The 27399-nt window shown below is 54.2% G+C and overlaps 1 protein-coding gene across 1 annotated transcript; it reads left to right on the top strand.

Annotated features, from left to right (window-relative positions):
* The first annotated feature begins 1089 nt into the window (after positions 1–1089).
* Positions 1090–22289, top strand: MUC4 (mucin 4, cell surface associated). The gene is made up of 14 exons (XM_050963736.1): positions 1090–1256; positions 5509–6400; positions 10720–12059; positions 12769–12873; positions 13137–13276; positions 14751–14915; positions 15307–15462; positions 16701–16831; positions 17592–17680; positions 18241–18420; positions 19314–19466; positions 20092–20211; positions 20941–20985; positions 22048–22289. Exons 1-14 carry the CDS (start codon positions 1196–1198, stop codon positions 22050–22052), a joined length of 3582 nt encoding a protein of 1193 aa, XP_050819693.1. The 5' UTR covers positions 1090–1195; the 3' UTR covers positions 22053–22289.
* The last annotated feature ends 5110 nt before the right edge of the window (positions 22290–27399 follow it).

The raw sequence follows: 27399 nt of genomic DNA on the forward strand, positions 1-27399 counted from the left end.
TTGCCAGCAGGTTCAGGTGATGCTTGACTCTAATGACTACTTAACCTGAGGCACTGCTCCCTGGCAGAGTGTCCTGGGACACAATGTACTAATTGTTTGCTGGTTACAACACTAGCAATAACACCTAGCAGCAATTGCTTTGGGCGCTTGGAGGTATTTATGGCTAGGAAACCCATTTAATCTGTTACGACAGTAAATGATACCTCGATAGTCAGCATTTACACGCCTGTCGTCCAAGGATCTCAAAGCACCGTACAAAGGGGGGCTAAGTAGCATTACTCTGTTCTTTGGTGGGGGAAATGGAGGCACAGAACGGTTTTGTGACATAACAGAGAGTCAGTGTCACTACTGGGGCATCAAATTCAGGTCTGATGGCCAGTTGCTGCTCTAACCCCTAGACAACACTGCTCCCACAATGATTTGCTGATGCCCTTCTCTGTACCAGACTTCCTCTCTAGCCATCTCGTCTCCTCCTGCCTCTCCCAACAAGCCCATGTTCTAAACTGGAGCCTGTGGCCCTACTATTGATTAGGGTCTTGTTAGACACCCCTCCCCCGCAGAGGGGCAGCTCCTCGTGGGGGGAGGCTGGAGACGCAGGGTTTTCAGACCTGTCTGTGATGCAGAAAAGGGGGTGAGTGGGCTGGGAGCAGGCTGAATTTCACCCAGCCCCCCAGGGGGTGTCTCTGCCCCTACACCCCCTTCCCAGTGTTCAGGGCCCCTAAACTGCCACCCAGGGCACCATGCCCCTACCTGGCGTGTTCTCCTGCAGTGTCCCCACACTTGGGAACCCCGGTGTGCGCCTCAGCCCTGGGCAGGAGGGACGCCAGGCGGGAACTCAAAGCCAAGTGCCGACGCTCGGACATGTCACTTTATTGCTGGGCACTCATGTGAGAGCGACAGGAATGTGTGTTCCCAGCGGCTGGCCAGGAACATGGATGGTAACGGGAGGCTATTAGGGGAGGGGTTTTTGGGTGGGGGAGAACATGAGGGGGCACTGGGTGTGATGCAATGGTTGCAGCCGCCTTCTTTTGTCAGCCCTACAAGTAGCCGTGTGCAGCAGGCAGGGGATTGCACCTGTTTCAGTCCAGCTCCCGGAGGGCGGAGGGAGGAGACCTGCATCTCCCATTAGCTGCCTTTTCCCTAGCTCACTTCTCCACCTTCGCAGGTCTCACTTCTCAGCGCTCTTCATTGAGCCATGGGGCCCTGGAGCCCAATCTCCTGGGCCTGCTTAGGCTGCTGGCTGTGGACTCTACACGGTAAGTCCTGCCTTTTGCTACTAGAGTGTGTGTTTCTGTAACCGGATCAAGCTGATGACACAAGCTTGCCCGGCCTCAGGGACAGGGAGGCTCAGAGATGGAGATTGTAAGAGACTGTTGCCTCTTGGTAACGGCTGAAGCTTTTATTAACAGGACCCCTGCACCTTTGCACCACAGCCTTTCATCAGAGGGGTGACAAGTGCTTTACACAGGTAGGTCTCCTGCTAGCTGGAGAAACTGAGCCAGGGAGACTTGAGAATAGAACTGGGGCCTGATCCTGAGATCGCTGATCATTTCCTCCGAGGTGCTGAGAACATAGGAGTTAAGGCAGCTCCGTATTTTGCAGGAGCTGTGCAGCATCTTGCAGGATCAAGCCCAAGAAGTGGGTAAATTAACCTGTTCTCCTTACAAACGGTATTTGGTCCCAGGTGGTTCTCTGTAAACTCGATGCATTACAGAGGTGTTGTGCGTTCTTTGACTGTATGCCAAAGATTTCTGGCAACAACTTTGTGCTTGAATAAACCAGCCCTATTCCCCCCACCCAGCGGGAAATATGAAGGGGGTAAAAATGACAGGCACAGTAATACCCACTTGTTGCCCTTTACAGAGACACTTCCATCAGGGGATGTGAAAGTATTTGTTGTTCCCATTTGACAGCTAAGGAAACTGAGGTAGGGTAAGTCCCATAGTGTCGTTCTTGGAGCTGTAAACACCATGTCTTCTTGTGTTACCGGGAGCGGCGTTGCACTGCTCTGCAGCTTCCTGAGTTAGGATGTTCCATCCTGTTACAGATACAGTCTGAGCGTTCCTTAGAGACCCTCTGTGACCGTGCTGCCTGTGGGAGCCAGCTGAAGTCACTCAATTAGGGTGAACTGCAAACAAAATGGGGCAGACGAACCCCAGAAGCTGGAGGTTATTCCAATATTTAAGATTTACCAGCCAGCACAGAAAAAGCTTCTACAATACCTCACTGGTTACGTAGAAGTTCAAACACCGCAGTTCCCTTAAAGTGCCCAGCCTCAGCCCTCTGTCCAGACACACACATCAGATATGATGATGATTCCTGAAAATTTTATCTCATCATATAAAGAAAAGGTTCTTCTGGTCCCAAAGGATCAGCCACATACCCAGGTCCAATTACAATTTAGATCTTACCCAGAATACACACTATTATTCTTATTAACTCAGCTAAAATTTATTAACAAAGAAAAGAGAGAGTGTTGGTTAAAAGATCAATATACAGACAGACTTGAATTCAATTCTTGAGGTTCAGACACATAGCAGAGATGAGCTTGTAGTTACCAAAAGTCCTTTCAGAAATTGTCCACAGGTTATAGTCCAATGTCCATATTCAGGGCGACTCCAGTCAGTGACAGGGGATCTCAATCCTTGTGGCTTAAGGTTTCCCCCTCTTGAAACCCAAAGCAGATCTGAGATGAAGTAGGATCGTGTCCCAGGGTTCTTATACATTTCCAGCAGCCTTTTGGCTTGAGAAAACAATAGGCTTAACTGTTCTTCTCCCAAACATCCTGGCAATTAACACAGGGTAACTTATTCATTAAACAGTTCAGATACAGGTTACCACAACCTTCAAAGAGACACATAGCCAATAATACTATTTCACTCAAGTGTCTTCCTAAATGTTAATATTCCTTTTCTGATCTTTGAATCAAAGCTATAGCAATGTACAAGACTTGTTTGCTTACATCACAAGACCTGAGCAAACAGCTCCCCTTCTCTCTCTAAAAATGCCGGCTGCATTTCAAAGCTCTAGTCTTTAACAGATCTTCCTAACCTGTTTCTAAAGTTCCGTCCTGGGTCAGGTCAGTCTGTGAATTAATTAACTCTTTCTGGCCCTGTCACCTTTCAATGAGATATTTTATCACACTCATAACGTCACACCCTCATTAACCTCGCTAACCTCTCTGGAATGCGTTGTGTCCATGGTGTGGTCAGTGTCACCGCTGCTCTGAGTTCCAGAGGCATCATCTCTGCCCAGCGGCTGTGGTGTGTCCAGAGCAGGTTGCAATGTGCTCAGTCGTTGCACTGGGCCTGCAGAAACATAGCATCTCCTCCTGACGAATCTGGAGGCTGCAGATAAAATCAGCAAAAAGGGGGTTTTAAAAATGCCTCCTGCTGCTAAACATTCCTGTACGTGCACATAAAATCTCCCCTCCACCCAGAGAAATAAGCCATGTGCTGCAGTTTACCTGTTGGTTACCCTGTGAACTGGGGGGCATGCCTGGGTCTGAGGGGGGCAAGGTGCTACTCAGCATAGCTAAGGGCAGAAGAATCAGGATCTAGCAACCTGGCTCAGAACAACTGTTTGCCAGATTCCATCCTGCCTTTCTCCCCAGGAGCCGCGATTGCAGGCACCCTGTGGTGGGCACAGCGATGGCTCTGGGTGCCTAGAGAGGAACCCATATCCCAGTGTAGGGCCCCTAGAGATTTGCCTATAGAGGACATAGCATTGAGAGCATTCCCTGAAAGGGGCACTCTGTGGTGTGGTGTGTCCCAGCTTGGCAACCTCAGGCAGCTTCTCACAGTTGCCAATGATCCTGGGAAGGAGATACTCCACCCCCGGCTCTCCCTGCCCACCCACACGTTCCATCTCCCCGTCCCAGGTCCCCTCCTAACCCCCAGCCCAATCTACCATTTGCCTGCTGCAGTGCCAGCTTTTGTCCTACCCGTGTCACCTTCTGCCCCCTGCACTGTACCCGGCGAAAGGCTTAGAGGGTGCCAAGGTGCTGGGGGACCTGGATGTTAATGATCTAAGTGGGGGAGACGTGGGCACTGTGGCTACACACTGCAGTGCGCTGGCTGATGTGCCAGCAGCTTGGCATCCATTATGCAAATGACCAACTACGTATTCGGCACCTCTCTCCATCCGCACCCCTGCATGCGCCTTCCCAGGAGTCCGAGTGCACCATGACTAGCCAAACAATTCCTCCACCCAGCTGCTTGGGAAACACCCCAGTCCCGTGCTAACCTCTGCAGGAGTGACTGGCTTTCTCACCCCTTGCAAGTCACCTTCCCTAAACCGTCAAGCTGGCGGCAGCGCCCAGCCTTCTCTGCCCCCCCCATCATCCCCCTCTTAAAATACCTGAGAGATCAAAGCACAAATTCAGACTCCTGGATGGGCCAAAGATACCCTGGGTTGGATTCTCAGCCCCTTTTGCTCCCTTTACATCACTCAGGTGGGGTAAGGGAATGTGTAACTGGCCACAAGTCCCCTGCTGGGTGTGGGAGTCTCTGGCCGGTGCAGAGCCAGTGTAGCCAACTCCTCCCTCTCTCTCTCCACAGCCCCTCGTGCAGGAGGAGGTGATGGGCAGTGACCATAACAAGCTGCTCTCTGGCTAGGCCCAGCTGGTACATGGTTCCCTGGGACCGTTCTGTGCACCTTGGATCAGGCCGAGACTCAGGGAGTCCTGCAGTTCTGCTACCCCCAGTGTAAGGTGGACAAAACAGGGAACTTGGCCTCCTGAGTGTTTTGGGGAAACAGCCGTTCCAGTCTGGGCCCCTGCTTGCAGTGAAGTTTGCCCCCAAATTTGGGTCAGCGTAAGCAAGGTCGCATGGGTGATAAGGGTCACATTTTGAAGGCTTTATGCAGCACTTTCCTGCATTGTACAGACATTAACTAGTCGGTCCTCATGTCACCCCTCTGAGCTAGCTGTCACTAGCCCACTCTGACAGAGGGAAACTGAGGCACACAGCTAGTGGTTGATGGCCTGCTTTTCCAAGGGAAAGGCCACCCTCAGCTTTCCGGCAGCAGCAGAGCAAGGAACTGAACCCAAGAGTTCATGCAATTTGGGGAGACTTCCACCCTCGCTCTGCTGCTCAAAACCAACAGCCCCCACCATACCCCCAAGGTGTCAGACTGTGTTGCCAAGATGTCAGTTGCTCATAGAAGAATGTGTCTGGCCATGTCTGTTCTTAGTAATCCTGGGGGTGGATTATCCTGGGGCTGCGCAAAAGCCTGAAAACACAGGAAACCAACGGAGAACATGTGACCTGCAGCCCCTGAAGGAGAAACCAGCTTATGTGGATTCCTTACCTGCCCTGGCAAACTGAAGTCTAATTTCATTAGCATTGATGCCTGCTCAGTGTCTCAGCCCTTTCCCGGTGCACCAAAAGGCCCCTGCTGGGCAGTGTTGTCCTGCACAGAAAAGCATTGGGTAGTTTGCAAACCAGGCTGGATTTATAACTGAGCTGCTTATTAGAATTACTTACGCCTTTGTTTCATTTCCTCCAGCCTGTGCAGCCCTGGAGCCCACCTCTGCGATCCCAGAGGATGAGTTAACCCCTGGAGCCGGGTCTCCCACAGAGGAGGGCAGTTTGCTCCGTGCCAGAGTCCTGGCAGCCATAGAGACAGCAGTCACCTCGGCAGCACGATCGCCTCCGTCCCTGTCCGACATGGCTGCAAACCCTGACGTGACTACGTTGCCTGGAGAAAGCACCATTTCAAGTAGCCACGCCAGCGAAGCCAGCGCCTCTTTTCCAACAGAAGTAGCAACAGCTAGTTTGGTGTCAGCAGTGAATGGGGACAACGTAAATTCTGTCCCTGAAACAGCGTCTTCCCCCCTAGAGCCAGTAGCGAGCGGCAGTGAAGCAGGGGCGACCCCTACAGAAGAAGCAGAAACTTCAGCGAGCGTGACCAACTCTTCGCACGCTTCTCCGGAAAACAGGACAGTTACCATGACTCCGGCAGGTGAAGCGGTCGCCACGTTGGCCTTGTTCTACTCCAGCCCAAAATACCCTCACCCGACCCGCTTCTCACATTCCGAGTTGGAGGTAACGGGATCCGTTCCTGGCGCGTTCTCCAGTGTCACCACCTCCTCTCCTCTCTCTGCAGCTCCTGAGGACGGGAGAGCCACACCCGGCATCCACTGGCACTGTTGTGCTGACTTGGCATCCACTGGCACTGTTGTGTCTAATGGAACACCTCCCTCTCCATCAGTGGGAGAGGTGGAGTCAACTCCTGCAGCGTTCCTGTCTCCCGCTGCCTCTCCCACTGAGGCCCCTGTTTCAGAGACCAAAAGTCCAGGGCATGATGGGTCTAGTGCTCCAAAATCCCCAGAACCACCTTCAGAGAGCGAGGCATCTGCACTGGCAGGGGAAACATCCCCACCTGCCTTTGTAGCTGGGTGGGAAGAGGCTGGGTCACTAGGACCTGCAGAGACTGAGGGAGAGGGGCTCTCCCCAAGTGCATTTCCCAGCATTACTGGTGCCGAACATCTGGCTTCAGAGAGCAAGACAGTTACTGCCCCTGCAGCTCCGGAAGGAGGAGGGGATATGGGAAGGTCTGTGTCAGACATAAACGAGGAAACCCCAATATCTGCGATTGATACCCAGAGCCAAACAAATCCCTCTCCCGCCGACGCAGAGCAGAGTCTGGCTAATACAGAGGAGCTACCTACAGGAGATCCAGGGGCTTTGTCCAATGCCAAAACCTCCCCTCGTTCATTTCTAGAGCCTGGGACAGTGACAGCCATATCTACAGCCCCGTCTGCCATCCCGTCTCCCAGAGACATCCCTGCCGAGCCATCCGTTTCAGAGAGTGAAAGTACAGGATCCTCCTCAGCTGGACTCTCTGGTGCTCCCAGTTCTCCCCAGCCCCTTCCAGACGCTGCCGTAGGGACAGCCCCTGTCGCTACTGGGGTGGGAGAGGAATTGGCAAACTCTGCCAATGCTAGTGTGAGGGGAACAACCCTCGCTCCATCAGTCCTTGAGTCTGCGTCACTTGCTGCCACAGCCAAAGATCTGGCAGGAGCAAATGTTTCTGGAGGTTTTGCCAGTGGGGTAGCTGCATCCTCCAATGTAGAGCTAGCAGCCACAACATCTCGTGCGGGCACCCGGAGTGAAACAGATCCCTCGCCCTGGAGCGTAGAGCTGAGTCCAGCCCCCATGGACAATCTGCCAACAGGAGAACCTGGAGTGTTGGCTGTGGATTCTCCTCAGCCATCCTCGGCTCGCGAGACAGCGCTGGCCCCAGCACCTGCAGAAAACAGAGGGGATATGGCTAGTCTGGTGCCTGTGGCGCATGGAGAAACCCCAATTTCCAACCCCAATCTCCAGAGTGCAACAAATCCCTCACCCTCTGTCCCAGAGCAGAGTCCCGGGGAAGCAGAGCTGCCTGCAGGAGAAACAGCAGCCTTGGCCAGTACCGAAGCATCCCCCCGTGCGCCCTTAGGAGACAGGACTGTGACAGGCAGACTGGCTCCAGCGGGAGGAACATCCCCACCTGCCTTTGCATCTCCCAGCGGAGCCCCAGCTGAGCCTGAAATGATGGGCGATGCAACAAACGGATTGTCTGGTGCTCTCGGGGCTCCCCATCCAGCCACTGCGAGGGAGACGTCTGCAGGCAGTGAGGGAATGTCTGCGTCCATCTTTGTAGTGCCTGGGGACCCAGCCTCTGTCCCCACCGTCTCAGACTCACCGGGAGGCCCCAGCACCATGGGTTCTGCTCCTCCATCTTCAGCTGGTGAGAGAGTTACCGTCCCCCCTGTAGCTATAGAAGGAAGAGGGGACATGGCTGGTTCCACGTCCGCAGCCAATGAGGAAACGACCACCTCTAACCCCGATGCCCAGCATGCAGAGGCGAGTCGAGCAGGTGGGGCAGAGCTGCCCCCAGGAGAAAGAGACGCTTGGGTCAATGCTGAGACTTCCCCATATTCATCCGTAGGGGGTGGGAGAGTCACACCCGGCGCTGGCGGGGGGCCAGAGGACTTGGCATCCACTGGCACTGTTGTGTCTAATGGAACACCTCCCTCTCCATCAGTGGGAGAGGTGGAGTCAACTCCTGCAGTGTTCCTGTCTCCCGCTGCCTCTCCCACTGAGGCCCCTGTTTCAGAGACCGAAAGTCCAGGGCATGATGGGTCTAGCACTCCAAAATCCCCAGAACCACCTTCAGAGAGTGAGGCATCTGCACTGGCAGGGGAAACATCCCCACCTGCCTTTGTAGCTGGGTGGGAAGAGGCTGGATCACTAGGACCTGCAGAGACTGAGGGAGAGGGGCTCTCCCCAAGTGCATTCCCCAGCATTACTGTTTCCGAACATGTGGCTTCAGAGAGCAAGACAGTTACTGCCCCTGCAGCTCTGGAAGGAGGACGGGATACGGGTAAGTCTGTGTCAGACACAGATGAGGAAACCCCAATATCTGCGATTGATACCCAGAGCCAAACAAATCCCTCTCCCGCCGACGCAGAGCAGAGTCTGGCTAATACAGAGGAGCTACCTACAGGAGATCCGGGGGCTTTGTCCAATGCCAAATCCTCCCCTCGTTCATTTCTAGAGCCTGGGACGGTGACAGCCATATCTATGGCCCCGTCTGCCATCCCGTCTCCCAGAGACATCCCTGCCGAGCCATCTGTTTCAGAGAGTGAAAGTACAGGATCCTCCTCAGCTGGACTCTCTGGTGCTCCCAGTTCTCCCCAGCCCCTTCCAGTCGCTGCCGTAGGGACAGCCCCTGTCGCTACTGGGGTGGGAGAGGAATTGGCAAACTCTGCCAATGCTAGTGTGAGGGGAACACCCCTCGCTCCATCAGTCCTAGAGTCTGCGTCACCTGCTGCCACAGCCAAAGGTCCTGCAGGAGCAAATGTTTCTGGAGGCTTTGCCAGTGGGGTAGCTGCACTCTCCAATGTAGAGCTAGCAGCCACAACATCACATGCAGGCACCCGGAGTGAAACAGATCCCTCGCCCTGGAGCGTAGAGCTGAGTCCAGCCCCCATGGACAATCTGCCAACAGGAGAACCTGGAGCGTTGGCTGTGGATTCTCCTCAGCCATCCTCGGCTCACGAGACAGCGCTGGCTCCAGCACCTGCAGAAAACAGAGAGGATATGGCTAGTCTGGTGCCTGTGGCGCATGGAGAAACCCCAATTTCCAACCCCAATCTCCAGAGTGCAACAAATCCCTCACCCTCTGTCCCAGAGCAGAGTCCCGGGGAAGCAGAGCTGCCTGCAGGAGAAACAGCAGCCTTGGCCAGTACCGAAGCATCCCCCCGTGCGCCCTTAGGAGACGGGACTGTGACAGGCAGACTGGCTCCAGCGGGAGGAACATCCCCACCTGCCTTTGCATCTCCCAGCGGAGCCCCAGCTGAGCCTGAAACGATGGGCGATGCAACAAACAGATTGTCCGGTGCTCTTGGGGCTCCCCATCCAGCCCCTGCGAGGGAGACGTCTGCAGGCAGCGAGGGAACGTCTGCGTCCATCTTTGTAGTGCCTGGGGACCCAGCCTCTGTCCCCACCGTCTCAGACTCACCGGGAGACCCCAGCACCGTGGGTTCTGCTCCTCCATCTTCAGCTGGTGAGAGAGTTACCGTCCCCGCTGTAGCTATAGAAGGAAGAGGGGACGTGGCTGGTTCCGCGTCCGCAGCCAATGAGGAAACCACCACCTCTAACCCCGATGCCCAGCATGCAGAGGCGAGTCGAGCAGGTGGGGCAGAGCTGCCCCTAGGAGAAAGAGACGCTTGGGTCAATGCTGAGACTTCCCCATATTCATCCGTAGGGGATGGGAGAGTCACACCCGGCGCTGGCGGGGGGCCAGAGGACATGGCATCCACTGGCACTGTTGTGTCTAATGGAACACCTCCCTCTCCATCAGTGGGAGAGGTGGAGTCAACTCCTGCAGTGTTCCTGTCTCCCGCTGCCTCTCCCACTGAGGCCCCTGTTTCAGAGACCGAAAGTCCAGGGCATGATGGGTCTAGCGCTCCAAAATCCCCAGAACCACCTTCAGAGAGTGAGGCATCTGCACTGGCAGGGGAAACATCCCCACCTGCCTTTGTAGCTGGGTGGGAAGAGGCTGGGTCACTAGGACCTGCAGAGACTGAGGGAGAGGGGCTCTCCCCAAGTGCATTTCCCAGCATTACTGTTTCCGAACATGTGGCTTCAGAGAGCAAGACAGTTACTGCCCCTGCAGCTCTGGAAGGAGGACGGAATACGGGTAAGTCTGTGTCAGACACAGATGAGGAAACCCTAATATCTGCAATTGATACCCAGAGCCAAACAAATCCCTCTCCCGCCGACGCAGAGCAGAGTCTGGCTAATACAGAGGAGCTACCTACAGGAGATCCGGGGGCTTTGTCCAATGCCAAAACCTCCCCTCGTTCATTTCTAGAGCCTGGGACAGTGACAGCCATATCTACGGCCCCGTCTGCCATCCCGTCTCCCAGAGACATCCCTGCCGAGCCATCCGTTTCAGAGAGTGAAAGTACAGGATCCTCCTCAGCTGGACTCTCTGGTGCTCCCAGTTCTCCCCAGCCCCTTCCAGTCGCTGCCGTAGGGACAGCCCCTGTCGCTACTGGGGTGGGAGAGGAATTGGCAAACTCTGCCAATGCTAGTGTGAGGGGAACACCCCTCGCTCCATCAGTCCTAGAGTCTGCGTCACCTGCTGCCACAGCCAAAGATCCTGCAGGAGCAAATGTTTCTGGAGGCTTTGCCAGTGGGGTAGCTGCACTCTCCAATGTAGAGCTAGCAGCCACAACATCATCAGTGCGGGCACCCGGAGTGAAACAGATCCCTCGCCCTGGAGCGTAGAGCTGAGTCCAGCCCCCATGGACAATCTGCCAACAGGAGAACCTGGAGCGTTGGCTGTGGATTCTCCTCAGCCATCCTTGACTCGCGAGACAGCGCTGGCCCCAGCACCTGCAGAAAACAGAGGGGATATGGCTAGTCTGGTGCCTGTGGCGCATGGAGAAACCCCAATTTCCAACCCCAATCTCCAGAGTGCAACAAATCCCTCACCCTCTGTCCCAGAGCAGAGTCCCGGGGAAGCAGAGCTGCCTGCAGGAGAAACAGCAGCCTTGGCCAGTACCGAAGCATCCCCCCATGCGCCCTTAGGAGACAGGACTGTGACAGGCAGACTGGCTCCAGCGGGAGGAACATCCCCACCTGCCTTTGCATCTCCCAGCGGAGCCCTAGCTGAGCCTGAAACGATGGGCGATGCAACAAACGGATTGTCCGGTGCTCTCGGGGCTCCCCATCCAGCCCCTGCGAGGGAGACGTCTGCAGGCAGCGAGGGAACGTCTGCGTCCATCTTTGTAGTGCCTGGGGATCCAGCCTCTGTCCCCACCGTCTCAGACTCACCGGGAGGCCCCAGCACCATGGGTTCTGCTCCTCCATCTTCAGCTGGTGAGAGAGTTACCGTCCCCCCTGTAGCTATAGAAGGAAGAGGGGACGTGGCTGGTTCCGCGTCCGCAGCCAATGAGGAAACCACCACCTCTAACCCCGATGCCCAGCATGCAGAGGCGAGTCGAGCAGGTGGGGAAGAGCTGCCCCCAGGAGAAAGAGACGCTAGGGTCAATGCTGAGACTTCCCCATATTCATCCTTAGGGGATGGGAGAGTGACAGGAATACACACGCCATCTGGGGAAAGAATCCCAGCTGCCTTTGCTTCTCCAGGCGAAACCGTTGCTGGCCCCTCAGCTTCAGAGACTGCATGGCCAGGACTTTCGTTTCCTAGTGCCCTGGTGCCCTCCTCCTCCTCTCCTGAGAGACCGACAGTAATTGGGCCCGCTGGGGTTGCGAAAGAAGCAGCCATCTCTGCCGGTGACTCAGGAGTGCCCGCAGCATTCCCAGCGCTGCAGGCAGTGACCGGGCAATCGCTAACGATGCTACGCCTGGCCACCTCTTGTACTCCCGCCGCCACGGGATCCCACTCCCCTTCCCTCCATTCGGAGAAGGGGAAAACACCCCCAGAACCAGGGGCTAACCTGGGCTTGGCTGGTGTCCCCCACGTGCCAGCTGCCACCACTCCAGCACCCTCCAGAGGACGGGCAGCGACACCGTTCCCCCTCTTGGGAACAACAGGTATGTCACACGCTGATAGCACGTGTCTCCAGATTTCAGGCAGGTGTTTTTCAGCTCAGTCCCATCGGCTCTCCAAGCTGGTTGTCCATGTGCAGTAGCCTGTCTTGGGTCTCCCGAGCTCAGGCCTGGAGCACGTTGGGAGACCTGTTTTCCTGGGCAGAGCAGGCGACAGGGGCCATGGTGATGGCAAATGTCAGGGTGGAAGCCATGTTAGTTTTGTGGAGCTCTGTTATGAAGGGTTACTGCCTGTCTTCCGTGAAAGCCCCTGTTTCTAAATGAAAGGGATGAACTCAGAGCTTGCAATAGGGGCCTCATAATATTTATTCATATCTTTGAGCTGAACTTTATTGTGCCTAAAACCTAGGAAACAAGGGCAGATCCCCTCCCCCTCCCGGCCTCTCCCTGTCAACGGGGGTTTGGGCAAAGTCTTCAATGCTGAATCTTTCACAGTGTGATTCCCAACCCAGCCTTTCCCTTTCTGGTGCTGGCCCAGAGAACAGAGTGCAGCTGAGGCCAGTTACGCACTTGGCCATCTAGCCACACAGCCGGTAGTTGAACATCTAATTTGTACCATTTGTGCCTGTAATAAGTTGCCGAGGTGTGAAAACGGGCTCTAAAAAGCTGACCAGAGATGTAAACACAGAGGGTTCTGAGTTGTGTGTGATTTCCCCTCCCAACTCCTGAGATGTTGCTCTGGTTGTGTCAACAGCCCTTCGGTCCGATACTAGAGCAGGGTTTGTCCAGGAGAGAACAGCATCTGTTTCAGCTAGGACCAGAGAGGCCGCCACAAGTGGTACAGGACAGTCAGCAACAGGTAAGCCACCTCCCCTGAATTTCTGAGCAATGGACAGATTTCTGCAACAGAACATAACTTCCGCTGTCCCTCTGACGATTTACCCCCATGCGATAACACCTGCTGACTCATTGCAGCATTGGGTCCCCTCTGACCCGGATCCTGTGGTCCAAGGACCCTGCCTTAATTCCACTCTGTTTCCCCTGCCATCCGCTCGGTCCCTTTGATATTTGACCATCTTTAGCTGGTGACCTGAAGGAAGCTGCTTGTAATCGTTGTTTTAGTTGCAGCCGTGCCACTGTATCCATATGGAGCAAAGGAAAGCGATCAGCAATACGTGGAGAGAAGAGTGGATTTTAACTCTCATGTCTTCAAACCTGAGATTGGGTTCCCGTTTGGGAAAACGCTGCGCGATTCTCTATACGTGAGTCTAAATGAGATGTGCCTTGGCCAGCCCTTTAGAAACGAACAAAGATCTATCGGAACATGCCAAGGGTATTAAGATTTTAGCTGGTCGAGTATAAATGTGGGTTTTTTCCCCACTCATTTTCAACAAATGTGGATTAATTTTTGTAGAAATAAAAATCATTTTCATTAGTGGCTGTAAAAAATGTTCCTTGGATTTTATCTCGTGTCTGAGCCAGAGGTGTTTTCATGGGAATTAGAGGGTTTATTAAGATCATCGTCATTTTCTAATTTAAAAAAATATGTTTTGCAATGAAGCAGTAGAAAATGAACTACAGCAGGGACTGCCTTTTCCCTCAGTGTCTGTGCGGTGCCTGGCTCAGTGTGGGCCTGGCTGGTGACTGGATCTCCTGGGTACTACGGCAATACAAAAATCAGTAACAATGATCAAACATACACTACAGTTAGGTCTGATCCCCAAATCCCATAAAGTCAATGGGCGTCTTTCTATTGACTTCAGTGGACTCTGCAGCAAACCCGTGACTGTCTACACAGCAAAGAAAAACCCGCAGCTGTCCTGTGCCAGCCGACTCGGGCTCTTGGGGCTGTTCCACTGCTGTGTAGATCAGTGGTTCTCAAACTTTTTTTCCATGGACCGCTTGGAAATTGCTGAGGGTCTCGGGGGGCCACTTAATGATCTTTGCAAATGTTGTTTGTACCATTAGCTAACTATTGCAGAGCTTTGGATAAAAGCGCTATATAAAAAAAATCTTTATAATTAACATTTTTTCATTCTACAAATAAAAGCACACAACTCATGTTTTAATAGCAGTAGCTTTACCTTACTAATGCAATGGATGTGCCCTCTGTCCCCCACCACAGCAGGCACTGAGTTGGGGCAGAGAAGGAGGAGGATCCCTCTCTCTCCCCCACTACAGCAGCCACAGAGCTGAGGCTGGGAAGGAGGGGGGTCTCTCCCCAGCAGCTGCAACCCTGGAGCGGGGGAAAGTCATCTCTTTCTCTGGCTGCCACAGCCCTGCACATCCCAAATTCTCCCCACCCCCTAGTCTCACCCCATTGCCCCCTCTCACCTACCCCCTGGTCCTCCAAGCCCACCACCTCACCTCACATGTGCATCTTCTCCAGGGTCCAGACACCTAATTCATGGAGCCACACCTGCGCAGCTCCACTAATTAGGTGAGTGGCGCTTCATTCTCTCATGTTCAGCCACCCAGGCGCACACCTTAGAGGGACCACCTGAATGGAGCTCGCGGAGCACAGTTTGAGAACCACTGGTGTAAGGTCCTAAAGGCCAGATTCCAGACATCTACACAGCAATAAAGCTGCCTCACAGCCCACGTCCCGCGAGCCCGAGTCACCTTGCACAGGCTAGCTGCGGGTGTGTAGTTACTGTGTAAATAGAATCTGTGCCTCGTTATGCATTAGTTCGTCTCTCTTGCGAAGGAGCTAACATAAGGAATACTATCATTTAGTTTACAGACAACGGACAAATCATTTTTCCAGCCTCGGACAGTGACGTGTTCCCATCGCCAAACCCACCTCCCGGAGGATTTACCGGCCGTGAGAAAGTTCCAGTGATTGCTGTGTTTTGGGCTAACGCTGATTTCTCCAAAGGCGTTGGCAGCACGTTTTACCAGGTCAGTTTTTACACGTGGTGAGGCCCAGCTAGACCTGCTAAACATCAGGCACAGTTATGCTGCACTTTTTCGCATTACGCGGCTTATGATTTAGCAAGTCATTAGCTATGCTGCCGATGTGCAGACGACCGAGTGGTGGGGCTTTATAGGCATTGCCGGATCCAGCAGTTCCCGCTGGTTCCCTAACGTCCAAGTCCGTCCTCACTCGGCATGAAATTCACCCCTTTGCAGAGGGTCTGCCTAAGGCCCAAGTATCATGTTAAGTCCTTAGTCAGCGGGAGGAATGCGTGAGTGAGCGAGGGGTTGCAGTCTCCTTGATACTTCACATGCCTAACGCTAGCGCTGCGCTTCCCTGCCCTGGAAGTGTAACATCCCCGTGCATAACCTGCAGGAGTTTGTTACTCTGGATTCTGCTGAACACCCCTTTGTCCAAGACGTGGAGACCAAGATTCGGCGATACCTGAAGACTTCGTACTCTGCAAAATGGACCCTTAAGATCACCTGGGAGAAGGCCCCGGCCTATCCAGCATGGCAGCCCGTCACTCGGGTAAGTGGCCACATGGGCTTCAGGAAGCTATTGTTAAAGTGGCTTCCTGCCCCAAAGACCTGCAGCACCCAGTGTTGGTCAGGCTTGGCTGCTGCATTGTGTCTGTGTCTTGTGACACGTGAGGCATATTTAGATGCCCCGGCAGCTTTTCTCCAGAGAGCTGTTGCTTCTGGATTGGTCTGGATTGATTTCCAAACATTCTGGGGAACTTCTACAGGAGGAAGGACGATGCAGTGATTAGGGTGCTAGTCTGGGACTCGGGAAACTTGGGTTCAGTCTACTGCTCCACTACACAGGTCCCATGGGACCTTGGGCAACTCCCTGTCTCTCTGTGCCTCAGTTTCCCATCTGTAAAATGGGACAATATCTACATTAAACACTATGAAGTGCTCAGATGCTAGTGAAGGGGACCAGATAACCTATGATAGCCTGAATTTGTGAACTTAGAGCGGGCATGAATTCAGAACCCATGCTACCGTTACTACTGTGCACTAGTTGGGAGAAACTTTTGAGTGTTTCGCTTCAACATTAGTCGAAGATAAATTCACCCCATGCATGAGCCTATGCAAAAGAGGGCTTACATGGATCTCTAGGTAAAGCCCCCTACGCTCACTTTTCATGGAGACACCCTAAGTAATATAATCTTTCTGTTTGTTACATGATCAAGTGCATACAGAGCTGATCAAAAACTATCACACATTGAAACCAATTTTTAAGTAGTTTGTTTCAAACCCTTTGAAATAGGCCCATTTTTTGGTGAGTTTGAATTATTTTTCAAAATATATTTTTAATTTGGCATTTATAAAATTTTTATCGGAAATCGTTTCGAAGTGGTTATAGGAAGCATTGACGCTTTTCAGTAAATTAAAGTGTTTGACAGTCGGTTTGATAACATTTTTGATAAAACCTTAGATGAAAATGTCACAACGCTTTCAACGAAAAATAAGAAAGGTTGCCAGGGTTTGGTAGCCAAGTTTGCTTACACATTCTTGGGTGGCCTGTGACATTTATTTCGAGAATTACACCTGTCTTTGCTTCCTGTGCCTGGTTTTATTACTGCCGAGCTCTCCGGGAGTAGCAGAGATTCACCCCAACGCCCCACTGTCACAACAGAGAACTCCTCCGTAGTGTTAGTGCTGGGTTGTCTCTCGCTGAATAGTGATTTGTAGCCCCTCGTTTACACTTTATGGAACACGGCCTCACCTTGTTCCTTACCCGCGCACCTCGTGTTTCTCTAGACAAACACATACCAGGCTGTCCTCACCACGGATGGAATCAAGTCCTATGTCCTCATCCTTTACCAAGATGGTGGCATGCAATGGGATTACACCAAGCTGGGTTTGACCAGCGTGCTGATGGGCTACTCCAGGTGCTGTATGCTCACTCTCCTAGGGATCAATTCCTACGAATCCCAATTCTGTATTTACCCCTTTGCAGCTGGGTCACATTGCAACCTCAGAACTCCCATAATGTGCCACTGACCCTGCCCTTATGGATCCCGAGGGTGTCATGTAGTTAAAATGCAGGCGACCCTTGAAAGACTGAGGATTTACAAATATCAATGAGCATTGGGTGTCTTGTGAACTTTGGACTGATCCGAATTAAGGGATCTCTCCACTGCTTTGCTTGCAATTTAATGAATGAGAGTCACTCCCGGCTCTCTCTTTCCACACACAGAGAGCAGCACCGGCTTTCAGTCTTTTAGTCTAGATGAAGCCAAGCAAGTACAATACGACCCAAAGTAAAGTTCCCCTGGGAGAAAGCAGAGTGTGTGTGTCTCCTCAGTAACAGGCTACAGGACGGCTGAAACCAAAATGGTGGCAGTTCTCTGCACACTCCATGAATCCTTAAAAGGAGCATTACCCAGTCAGCAAAGGCACTGCAGCTTCAGAGCTCTCAGCACCACAGCTGCTTCCTGGCGAGACGGCTATAGGCTCAGCCTTGTGCCCTGTGAGTCGGGGATGCTTATCCGTTGATCTGCTGTGGGCCCCCGTTCCCCCTGTGTCTGAGATGGCACATTGGGAGTTGTTCCAGGGGCCCGGGGAGCATAGAGAACTTGCTGGGGCTGGTGCGGAGTAGATCCCTGCTTCTGTCAGGAAGGGTGATGATGGGTTTGCTTTGTCGTTCAGCGGGGATGGATTTTACCGAAATGACGATCTGACCCGAAGGCCCCCAGCAGCCAAATATCGCCCCGACCAGTTCAGAGGCTACAACACAGGTACGGGCCCTGCAGCCAAACGGTTTCATTCTGCGGCTGAGATGGGCCAAGACTGTGCCGAGATGAGAGAGTCCCAGGTTCCCCCAGACGCTGTGGGTGAACTCCTGGCCCTATTGAAACCAGGGGCAAAACTCCCAGGGCCGTCAGTGGGACCAGCACTGACCCGCTGAATGGCCACCTTGACATGCAGCTAACCCCCCAGGAATGCCCCTTGCGTGGCACTGGGCCCACTCAGACATGCCCGTCAGGACTGGCTGCACCCACGGCCTATCGCTTTACAACCCAGGGATGGTGCCTAGCCAAGAGACCATCCCCAGAGCTACTGCAATGCTGCTTTTGACTCAGCGCGTGAGTTTCTGGAGCGTTCCAAGGGCGACAGTCGGGGGCTGTGGAACAGGGCCCGGGTTAGTCTTCCATTTCAGAAAGTATCACCAGTTAGTCTCCTGTATGGTCAAAGTTGTCCGAGAACTCAGCTTAGCCCAGTCTCTCTCTGTCTGAGCTAGTGCAATCTTGCCGTTGACTCAGCAGAAGGTGAAACCTGTCGATTGTTTTGGCCCTAGATCTGCGTGGGCTGTGGATATACAGTCTAGCCAGTCACGTGCGTGTGAACTACAGACTGAGGTGTCTGGCCTGGCTTAGCAAGCAGCAAGATCCTGCCAGTTGGAATAGGGATCTGCCATCCTGCCCTTGCTCTCTGCGACACGGAGCGTTGGATCGGCACTACCGATGGAGCAGAGGAGGTGGGGTACGCTGACCATGCCAGGGCCAGATGGGCCTGTTAGATCTAGTCCTCACCATGTGGTCCCTTCCCCTGCTCTGAGCGAGGTCAGCTCTAACACGGCATCGCCCTGCACTGCGAGTGAGATGGACTAACGGCTCCTCCTTACGAGGCTGTTAGGGGTTAGTATGGAGAAAGCACCTGCCCCACGGAGGGACCTGCTGACCTAGGAGGGTCGTCTCCATGGAGACCCAGCACCTGAGAAGGGGCGCAATCCCCCCAGTACCTCTTCCCCTGCAATGACAAGGAATTAGTCACATGGGCCCATCCCACCCTAAGTGATGATCCCAGCTCAGCACCTGTGAGGAGAGAGAATCCTGGTGCCTGCTGGCGGGAATACAACTCACCATGCGTCTCAAGCCCATTCAGGCCCCAAACCCTGTCCCCTGTGGTTTGGGGCTGTCTTCTCAACAATGGTGCTTAGCCAATGGCTCATCTTTTATCCTGTTTATCCTCAAAACACCCCGGGGGCAGGCAAGCATTGGTGGGGACACTGCAGGGTCCATGGATCCTGTCTCCTGCTGCGATCTGAGACAGGTCAAAGGTCCCGGACGCCCAGTTAGAAACCAGGTATTGCTGGATGTCACCTTTGCTTGGTGGGTTGGAGAATCAATCCCAACACAAGAGCGTGTGAGTTCAGGGGCTCAGAGGAGCTTTGTGAGAATGGGGCTCTCTAAGATCCTGAGCCAGAGCCTGCTGAAATCCAGGGGAACCTTTCCATGACTTCACTGGGCTTTGGATTGGGCTGGAAACCCCGGGACTGCACTGCCAGGGAGGCCTCTTGCGCTGCACGGCTCTGGGGCACATCCACGCCCAGAGTCTGAAAGCTGCCGCGCGCACGGCGGGTTGTTGCAGGTTTGGCGGACGCCCGTGTGACGATGCTGTATCCAGCCTCCCCAAACCAATACGGCGCCGGGATCCGGTGTCTCTACAACAGCCAGAACAAGCTCATCGACGGGCGGCAGGAGAGATCCTGGAAGGCCTCGCGCCAAGCGTCCCCTAACCGCGGTAAGTGCGGCTGAGGCGTTTTGGCAGCTCCCCTCCCCTCCCCCCGTCGTGCAATGGGAGCCACGTGGGCTGGGCCCACCTCAGCTTTTCAGTGGTTTTTCCAGGGAAATTTAAGATTTTTTTCTTTGACTGTCTGGGCAGCTGTGAGGCCAGTGGGTGCCTGCCCAGTGCAAGTGTGAACCTGTTAATAACTGGTGCACACCAAGCGCTGGAGACGCAAGACAGGGCAGACCAGGTTTTGTTACTGATGTCAGCTCCCGCTAATTAGAATAATATCACTAAATGGCTCCGAAATACGAGTTCCTAGCGTTTGACATTTTTGCACTCAGAGAGGAGTTCCTTGGCTCTAAAGGAAGCATTACATGAGCAAACACTGATTCAGCATTTGCTGTTGCCCGTAAACAAGGCTTATGAACCGTTTTAACTTTTCCACACATCAGTTGTTGTCAATTTGTCTGCTAAGAGAGAAGCGACCTGTGGGACCCAAGCCAAGAGCCACCAACAGAATGGGGTGTTTTTTTCACTGACTCCAAGGGGCATCGGAATAGGCCGGTTCTGCCCAGTTTCCTGGCAAATGTTTGTAACTTTTCCCTTCGTGACACTGTGCTGCAATTTCCATCTCCAGATGCAGAGTTAAAGTTACATGACTGGTGCTGCCGGCAGGCGGGGAGCCCCCAGCTCTGTGCTAAGTACAGCCAGAAGAGACCAAAGATCAGCTGTGCTGAACACAGGCTGCCAAACCAAAGTGAGTTGCCGGAGTTGGGATGCAGGGACCGGGGGTGCATCTGTTATCTGCCAGCTTAGGCATTATTTTCCTAGGGGTTGGGGGCTGAAAGGGAATGTCCCTTTGGCCAATTTAACAACAGCCAGCAGCAAAAGCTAGCAGCACTCCAGAGAATCCGTGCATGGGTCGCTTTCGGTCTCCACCTAAACATTATTTTCGCCCCCCTCGCACTGTGTCCTCTGCACACTTGGTGTCAAGAAATTTCCATGCCGAACCCATGGGGCCGGGTAAGAGTTTGTATAGAATCTGGAGCTGGTTGGTCCTGTGGGTCTTTGGGATCATATGGCCCCGGCTTGTACGGTTGTGCTTTGGCCATCCATAGGACCGGGGAAAAGGCTATAGTGAAATGGATCTCTGCGTAGCGGGCCAGCACCTGGCCTAGGCACTGCTGAAGTGCCACAGGGAGAAACGTACATCATGTTTAACCGTTCACACTCAATGTTTCATGCCTTCTTCTTGAGCTGGCTACTGTTGGAGCCGGGAGCTTAGACTTGATGGGTCACTGCTCAGAGCCAGGATAGCAAGTCCTACGGCAAAAGCTCTGATTTCTCCGGCTTTGATCATGTAGTGAGACCAGGATCCCAGCTTGTTAATAAGCTGTCACAATCCGAGGATGCTGGACTCAAGGTGGGAGTGAAGAGTAACGTGATGGCAGCTCACACTGTTTTCTCTCTTTCTTGTCACCAACAGCAACATCCTCAGAAGAGTCAGCAAGCCACTCCGAGGAGGCAAGAGGTGAGCACGCTAGGCAGGGCTGGGCTTTGCCTTTCTTCCTAGCCCGAGAACTTTCTCACTAGTTGAAAGCAGGCAGAGCAGCTCGGAGAGCTGAGGAACCACCACCGGCAGCCAGACATGGAGGAGCTGATTTGTTCGGGGTGCTGAGCACCTGCAGTGCCGGTGAAAGCCCACGGGAGCTGCCGGTGCTGAGTGCAGGGACTGGATTCCTGCAGTACCCCACCAGGGCCTTTGTCGTTTTATGGGGCATCCGTCCCTGAGGGTGCGGGGAGCAAGAGACCCTCAGCAATGGGAGCTGCATTTCCTCAGAGCACAGGATCTGCCAGTGTATATGTGCCTGACTGGTTTTGGGAGTGGGGGTAAGAGAGCAATGTGCGTGGATTCTAATTGTGCCGTTCCATCGGTGGTAGTTCACTAGCCTTGTTATCTGGCGGCTGCGCACGTCTCTTTCAAGTCCTGGGCTCTGGCTTTTGCGATCCACTCTCCAGGGGCTGGTCCTGGGGCTAGCGCCCGTTGAAATCAATAAGAGTGATGCACCTCAGGAAGCTGGATCTTTGAAGATCCGGGCCCGGTTCATTCTGTCCAATGTGTTCACCACAGCCAGGGAGACAAAGGGCCGACAGCTGTCCCATGTTATTGCACAATCCTCTCATTTGAATCAGACCCCCCTTGGAAAGAGGAAACGTAGGTCATGCTGATTTCACCAGCACTGGGACGATTTCTGGGGGGGTTTGTTCACTGACTGATCGGCAGCTCGGAAGCCTGTCAGGATTTTCCTGCCGTGAGCAGGACAAATTTTCTCACGTGTGTGTTGTTCCACAAGCCGGGTAGTGAATGTCACACATGGACAATTACATTCCCATTTCAGCCACCTTGTGCTGCTGCAGGTGGGACTCTGGGCTCAGCTCCACGATGGCAGTTACGCCATGGGCCAATTTCCGAAACGTCAAGCTAGGTCCTGTCATCTTCATTCCAGGCCTTACACTAAATGAGGGTTAGGTATGAACTGCTGGTGGTGTTTCTTTAGCAGAAGCCCCTAATGCTTCTTTTGATTCATTACAGATTGAGAATCCATCTACTCCAGGCCTTTGCTATTCTCCACAGCCAGCCTCACTCCTCTAACACTTTGCTAAGTGGGACCAGTATAGAATCTGTTATGCGATTTGGGATCTCCTCTGTGGATCGTAGGGCTGAAGTGTTCCTCATTCGCAGAGTTGGTGGGATGCTTGGGGGGGGGGGGGAATCCAGCGGCTTTTTGCAAGAGGGCGTCTGTGTTACCCAAAGAGCAATTCCTGTTTGCAAATAAAGACTGGGAAGAGTATTCGCATCAGTGACTGTTTGCCAGCAGCATACTTGGAACACTCTGATCTGGAGGTTGCCGGAACGCCTACAATTGTGGTATTTAAGCCCTAGCACAGGGGATCACCCAGGCCTGTGCCCATGGATGGGGAACATGCTACCGGGGGAGGCCACTCGTGCACTGTAGAATGCTTTTCTCTGCGGTGGATGGTGTTTCAAAGGGAGTGACATGAAGGGCGAGACGGCTGCAAAAGGAGGGAGCTGTGAGCAGAAGGGAAGGAACCAGGAGGGGACAAAACCCTTCTAGCCACTTGTACAAAAGGGCTGCTCCTGCCGGGCTGGTTCCTGTGGCTACTGCCAGTGACACCAGGCAGCTGGAGAATGGGTTGTCATGAGCGTTTGACAGTCAATAACTCTGGCACATGGCACATTTCTGCTCCCGGCCGGGCTGAGCAGAAGCAGGGAGTTGGGTTCCAGGGCGGACACACACAATAAGCTGGTTCCCTCTACTAATCCACAACCCAGGCACAGGCCTGGCAAATGGCACCTAGTAAGTCCGACCTCAGCCCCGTTCCGAGGCCGTCAGTGGTGCAGGGTTGTGCAGGGGACATCTGGGTCTGGGTGAATTTCATCCACAATATGAACAAGTGCCCCAGAAAACTCAGCTGAATCTTAACACACCAGCCAGAGGCAGAACAAAGGCCAGTTGATGGCCAGGGAAGGCAGGTAAATCCAAAGTGGGCGGGTCTAAGGCACAGAATTCTAACAATGGGGCTAACGTTTGCCACAGCTCCCCTAGGGACAGGGCGGAGCTGCCAGCATCGGATGGCAAGACTGGATGGCTCTTTCTAAGAGATGTGCTCTCGCTCCACCAGAAACGAGGAGCTGCAGGCAGGAATCGCAGAGTGGAAGCCCCTGGCCTGGATTATGCAGCTCTGACGAGGTGATCATACTGGTCCCTTCTGGCCTGGGAATCAAGGAGTCCCGACGCCCACCCCATGCTAATGGCCAGACCAGGGCGCCAGCTTTTTGACTGGCTGTGTTGACTCACCTGTAGGTGAGGGGACTCCGTGTTCCCTTTGTGCCGCTGGCCTTACAAAGCGAATACACCCTCGCTTCAGCAGCGCTTCATACCGCCCCCAGTTCTGCTTTCACGGCTGGGACAATTTCCTGGCTGGGAGCCTCATTCTGAAGTTTCATTTTATGTTCTTGAAAGAAAAAAACGAATGAAACCCTAGATTCCATAGACAGACGTGCCACAAACGCCACGAGCCGTCGAATACGCCTGTAATTCTATCAGCCCTGAGTGACTACCTCAAAGACGCCTCTTTGGACGCACACCTTGGGCAGGGCTGGTGCTAGCCCCCTCCTCACCCCACACAGACCCCACGCCTATGGGGTGACAGTTCCCACTCTGTGCAGGGTCCACTGGAAGCCCACAGATGAGTACGGCCTCCAAAACAGCCATGAACAGGCAGCAAGTTGCACTGGCCCCTTGCACAGAGCTGGTTTCCCTCCCTGGGCCCACAGCCCGCTCTCTCGCTGCTCGTAGTGTGGCTACGCATGCAGGGCTGGGTTTTGCCTATCACTATGGCATGCCGGTGGCTTACAAGGCCTGCACTTGGCCATTCAAGAACTCAGAGGCTGGGCAGGATGTTCCCCTGTAGTGCCTCCAATCCAGGGAACCCAGCGCCCACCCGCTGGGCCATTAGGAACTGCCAGACTAGAACCCAGCAGGGCCCCATGGCGTCCAGCGTCCTGTCTCTGGCCAGCTCCAGGGGAAGGGGCAAGAAGTTATGGGGCAAGCGGCCTCCGGGAGGCAGTTTCTGCGAGTGGGCTTGTGCGCTGAAATGGAAGGGCTGGGGCCCATCTTGAAAGGAAACCAGAGTGTCTCTAACACAGCTGTGGCCATTTCCGTTAGTTACAGAAATACCCTCTCCCTATGCACTTGGCCTCCATGCTGGCTCGCGGCAGAACGTCCGGGGGTGACTGGGCCCTGGGTCACAGAGTGCTGAGTGGCACTGCCTGTTAGCAAACGGGACCCTAGGGCTCTGGCACCCCAAAACCACGGGCAGGTGGGAAAAGGCAGCTGCACATTAGCAAGTGGCTGCAGGAGCCTCACTGAGCAGCAGGGAGCAGGAAATACCCACATGTGGAATTAGTCGATTAAAAAAAACCACCCATTGACAGCAGCCCTTTATGGGAACACGGCCCGGTCTGCTCAGCTGGCTGAATCTCCAGCCCCCCATAACAGCCCCAGCGCTGCTCCCACCACCCCCCGGTGCTAACTGCCCCACCAGAGCTGGGGGGTGCGGGTGGGCCAGAATGTGAAGGCAATTCAGTTCTACTTCATTAATGTGAATACGCACACACACCCCGTCCCAAGCACGGACGACCGTCGCTCCGCACTCACCAGCCCCACCGCCACCCTCCCCAAGCCCAGAGAGGGGCTTGGCCTGGAGACGCTGAGCTCTCTGACGTTCTTGTGTTCCTGCAGCTCCTGGTGCAAGGGGGCCCTGAGCTCAGCTGGTGCCACTGGACACGTGTGTAACATAACTACACCCGATTGTGTTCAGCGCCTCACAGGCTCCCAGCCCCGGCGGCAGCGCCACGGGCACCTAGAGCTTAGCTGTGACGTGTGGCCCATGGGAATGAGCCGCTGGAGCAGCCCTCGGTAGCCGAGCCCTGGCCAACCGGCTGGGCCTCACACCAGGGCCTCCAGGCCAAGAGACTCATGCTCTTCGCGACCAATGGGGGCAAGAATCAGTAAGTCCCCAAGTGAGGTGCCCCCAGGCCCATCCCAAACCTAGGGGTGGGCCCCTCAAGGACCACCACGGTGCCCAACAGCACCTCAGGGGGCTGGGCCCCAAACCAGGGCTTTGTAGTGCAGAGATGACATTTGCCTGGCATGGGGGGGGGCGAGTAGGGAGGGGACAATCCTTACAGCTGGGCAAGAAGCTGCCACACAGTGGCACATTAGCCACAAGGCCCCTGGCTGGGTGGGGTAAGCTCTGGCCCTGGCAGAAGCTGCAGGGCGACAGAAACCCCAGCTCCCAGGCCCTGGTCATGCACAAAGGCATGGGGGGCTAGCGGAGGAAGCCCCCAGCACCTGCCCCCCCCCAATGGCCCCAGGACTCTAAGTGCTCTGGTGCCCCACTGAAGCCTTACAGGCCATAGCAGGGGGCCAGCGCTTCTCCGGTCTTGGGGGGGCAGGCTTGGTGGAAGAGGGGCAGGGCCCAGGAAAGGGGCAGAAATGGGGGGGGTGGGGCGGGGAGGGGGCTGCATGCAGAAGGAGGGGAGGGGGTGTACAGGCAGAAGGAGGGGAGGGGCCCCCCCATTTGCATTTGTTGTGGCCCAGGGCCCCAGGAAACCTTAACCTGCCGCTGCTGCCACAGCCTCTGGCGGCCCCCCTCGCCCCACACCTGAGCCATCCCCATTCCCCTGGAGGCCCCCCTGGGGAGGGCACAGTCCCCTGGGCTGCCTGGGGCCCTGGTGCTAAGCCAGCCCTGTGGTGAGGACTCACGTGTGGTGTGACGTCCGTTCCCACCCCGTCCACCCCTGCCTGGGCTCCAACCAGGGCGTGGCACAGAGGCTGGGGCCCAGCAGATCAGGGGTACGAGCTTGTCATAAACAGATAGCTAAGGGTTAATGTCTCTTACACCTGGAAAGAAGTAATCTGAAACACCTGACCAGAGGACCAATCAGGAAACAAGACTTTTTCAAATCTGGGTGGAGGGTTTTTTGGTGTGTGAGTCCTTTGTTCTGGGTCTTCTGCCTGCACTCTCTCGGCTATGAGAAGTGATTTCTGTTTCCTGCTTTCTAATCTTCTATTTCCAAGTTGTAAGTACCATATAGTAAGGCAGTAAGGTTTCTATTGTTTTACTTTTGTATTTACATATCTATAGTTGCTGGAGTGCTTTGAATTGTATTCTTTTTGAATAAGGCTGTTTATTCAATATTCTTTTAAGCAAATGACCCTGTATTTGTCACCTTAATACAGAGAGACCATTTTTATGTATTTTTCTTTCTTTTTACATAAAGCTTTCTTTTTAAGACCTGTTGGAGTTTTTCTTTAGTGGGGAACTCCAGGAAATTGAGTCTGTGCTCACCAGGGAATTGGTGGGAGGAAGAAGTCAAGGGGAAATCTGTGTGTGTTAGATTTACTAGCCTGACTTTGCATTCCCTCTGGGTGAGGGGGAAAGAGAGATTAACTCTCGGTACTTCTGTTTTCCAAGGCTGGGAACGGGGAGGGTGGAATCCCTCTGTTTAGATTCACGGAGCTTGCTTCTGTGTCTCTCTCCAGGAACACCTGGAGGGGGGAAGGGAAAAGGTTTATTTCCCTTTGTTGTGAGACTCAAGGGATTTGGGTCTTGGGGTCCCCCAGGGAAGGTTTTTGGGGGGACCAGAGTGCCACAAAACACTCTAATTTTTTGGGTGGTGGCAGCTTTACCAGGTCCAAGCTGGTAACTAAGCTTGGAGGTTTTCATGCTAACCCCCATATTTTGGATGCTAAGGTCCAAATCTGGGACTAGGTTTGACAGAGCTGTACTTGGGGGGGGGGGGGGCGTGGCACAGAGGCTGGGGCCCAGCAGATCAGGGGTATGAGCTGTACTTGGGGGTAGAAGGGAGCTTGTGGAGGATTCACACACACACAATGTGCTTCACAGACATGGATGAGCTGGACACCAGTGCCCTCACCGCATGCTGCAGGAGGGGAAACTGAGGCACATTGAGAGGCCGGGACCTGCCCAAGGTCACCCAGCAGGTCCGAGACAGACTGGGGACTGGGACCTTGCACTGCTCACTAGTGCAGCCTGTTGGGGGCAGGGGTGTGTGTGTTTGTGTGTAACCCATCAGACCCAGTCAAGGGCATTAAAGGGGCGGCAGCAGGTGCTGGTGAGCGACGCTCAGCTGGGGCCCTTCGCCGCACGTCAAAGCGAGTCACAAACTCTGCTCCAGGCTGGGCGCCCTGTGCCCCTCCCCCGCAGCTCCCCTGCCTTGCAGCCTTGGCCAGGGGCAGACACCCCCCCTTCCCCCCCCCAAGTGCACTAGCTTCCTCCACAGGCAAAGTGCATCCCCCATCCCTGTGCCCATGGCCACCTCCCCCCCCCGCGC

The sequence above is a fragment of the Gopherus flavomarginatus genome, chromosome 8 (assembly GCF_025201925.1).
Source record: "Gopherus flavomarginatus isolate rGopFla2 chromosome 8, rGopFla2.mat.asm, whole genome shotgun sequence".
NCBI classification, from domain to species: domain Eukaryota; kingdom Metazoa; phylum Chordata; order Testudines; family Testudinidae; genus Gopherus; species Gopherus flavomarginatus.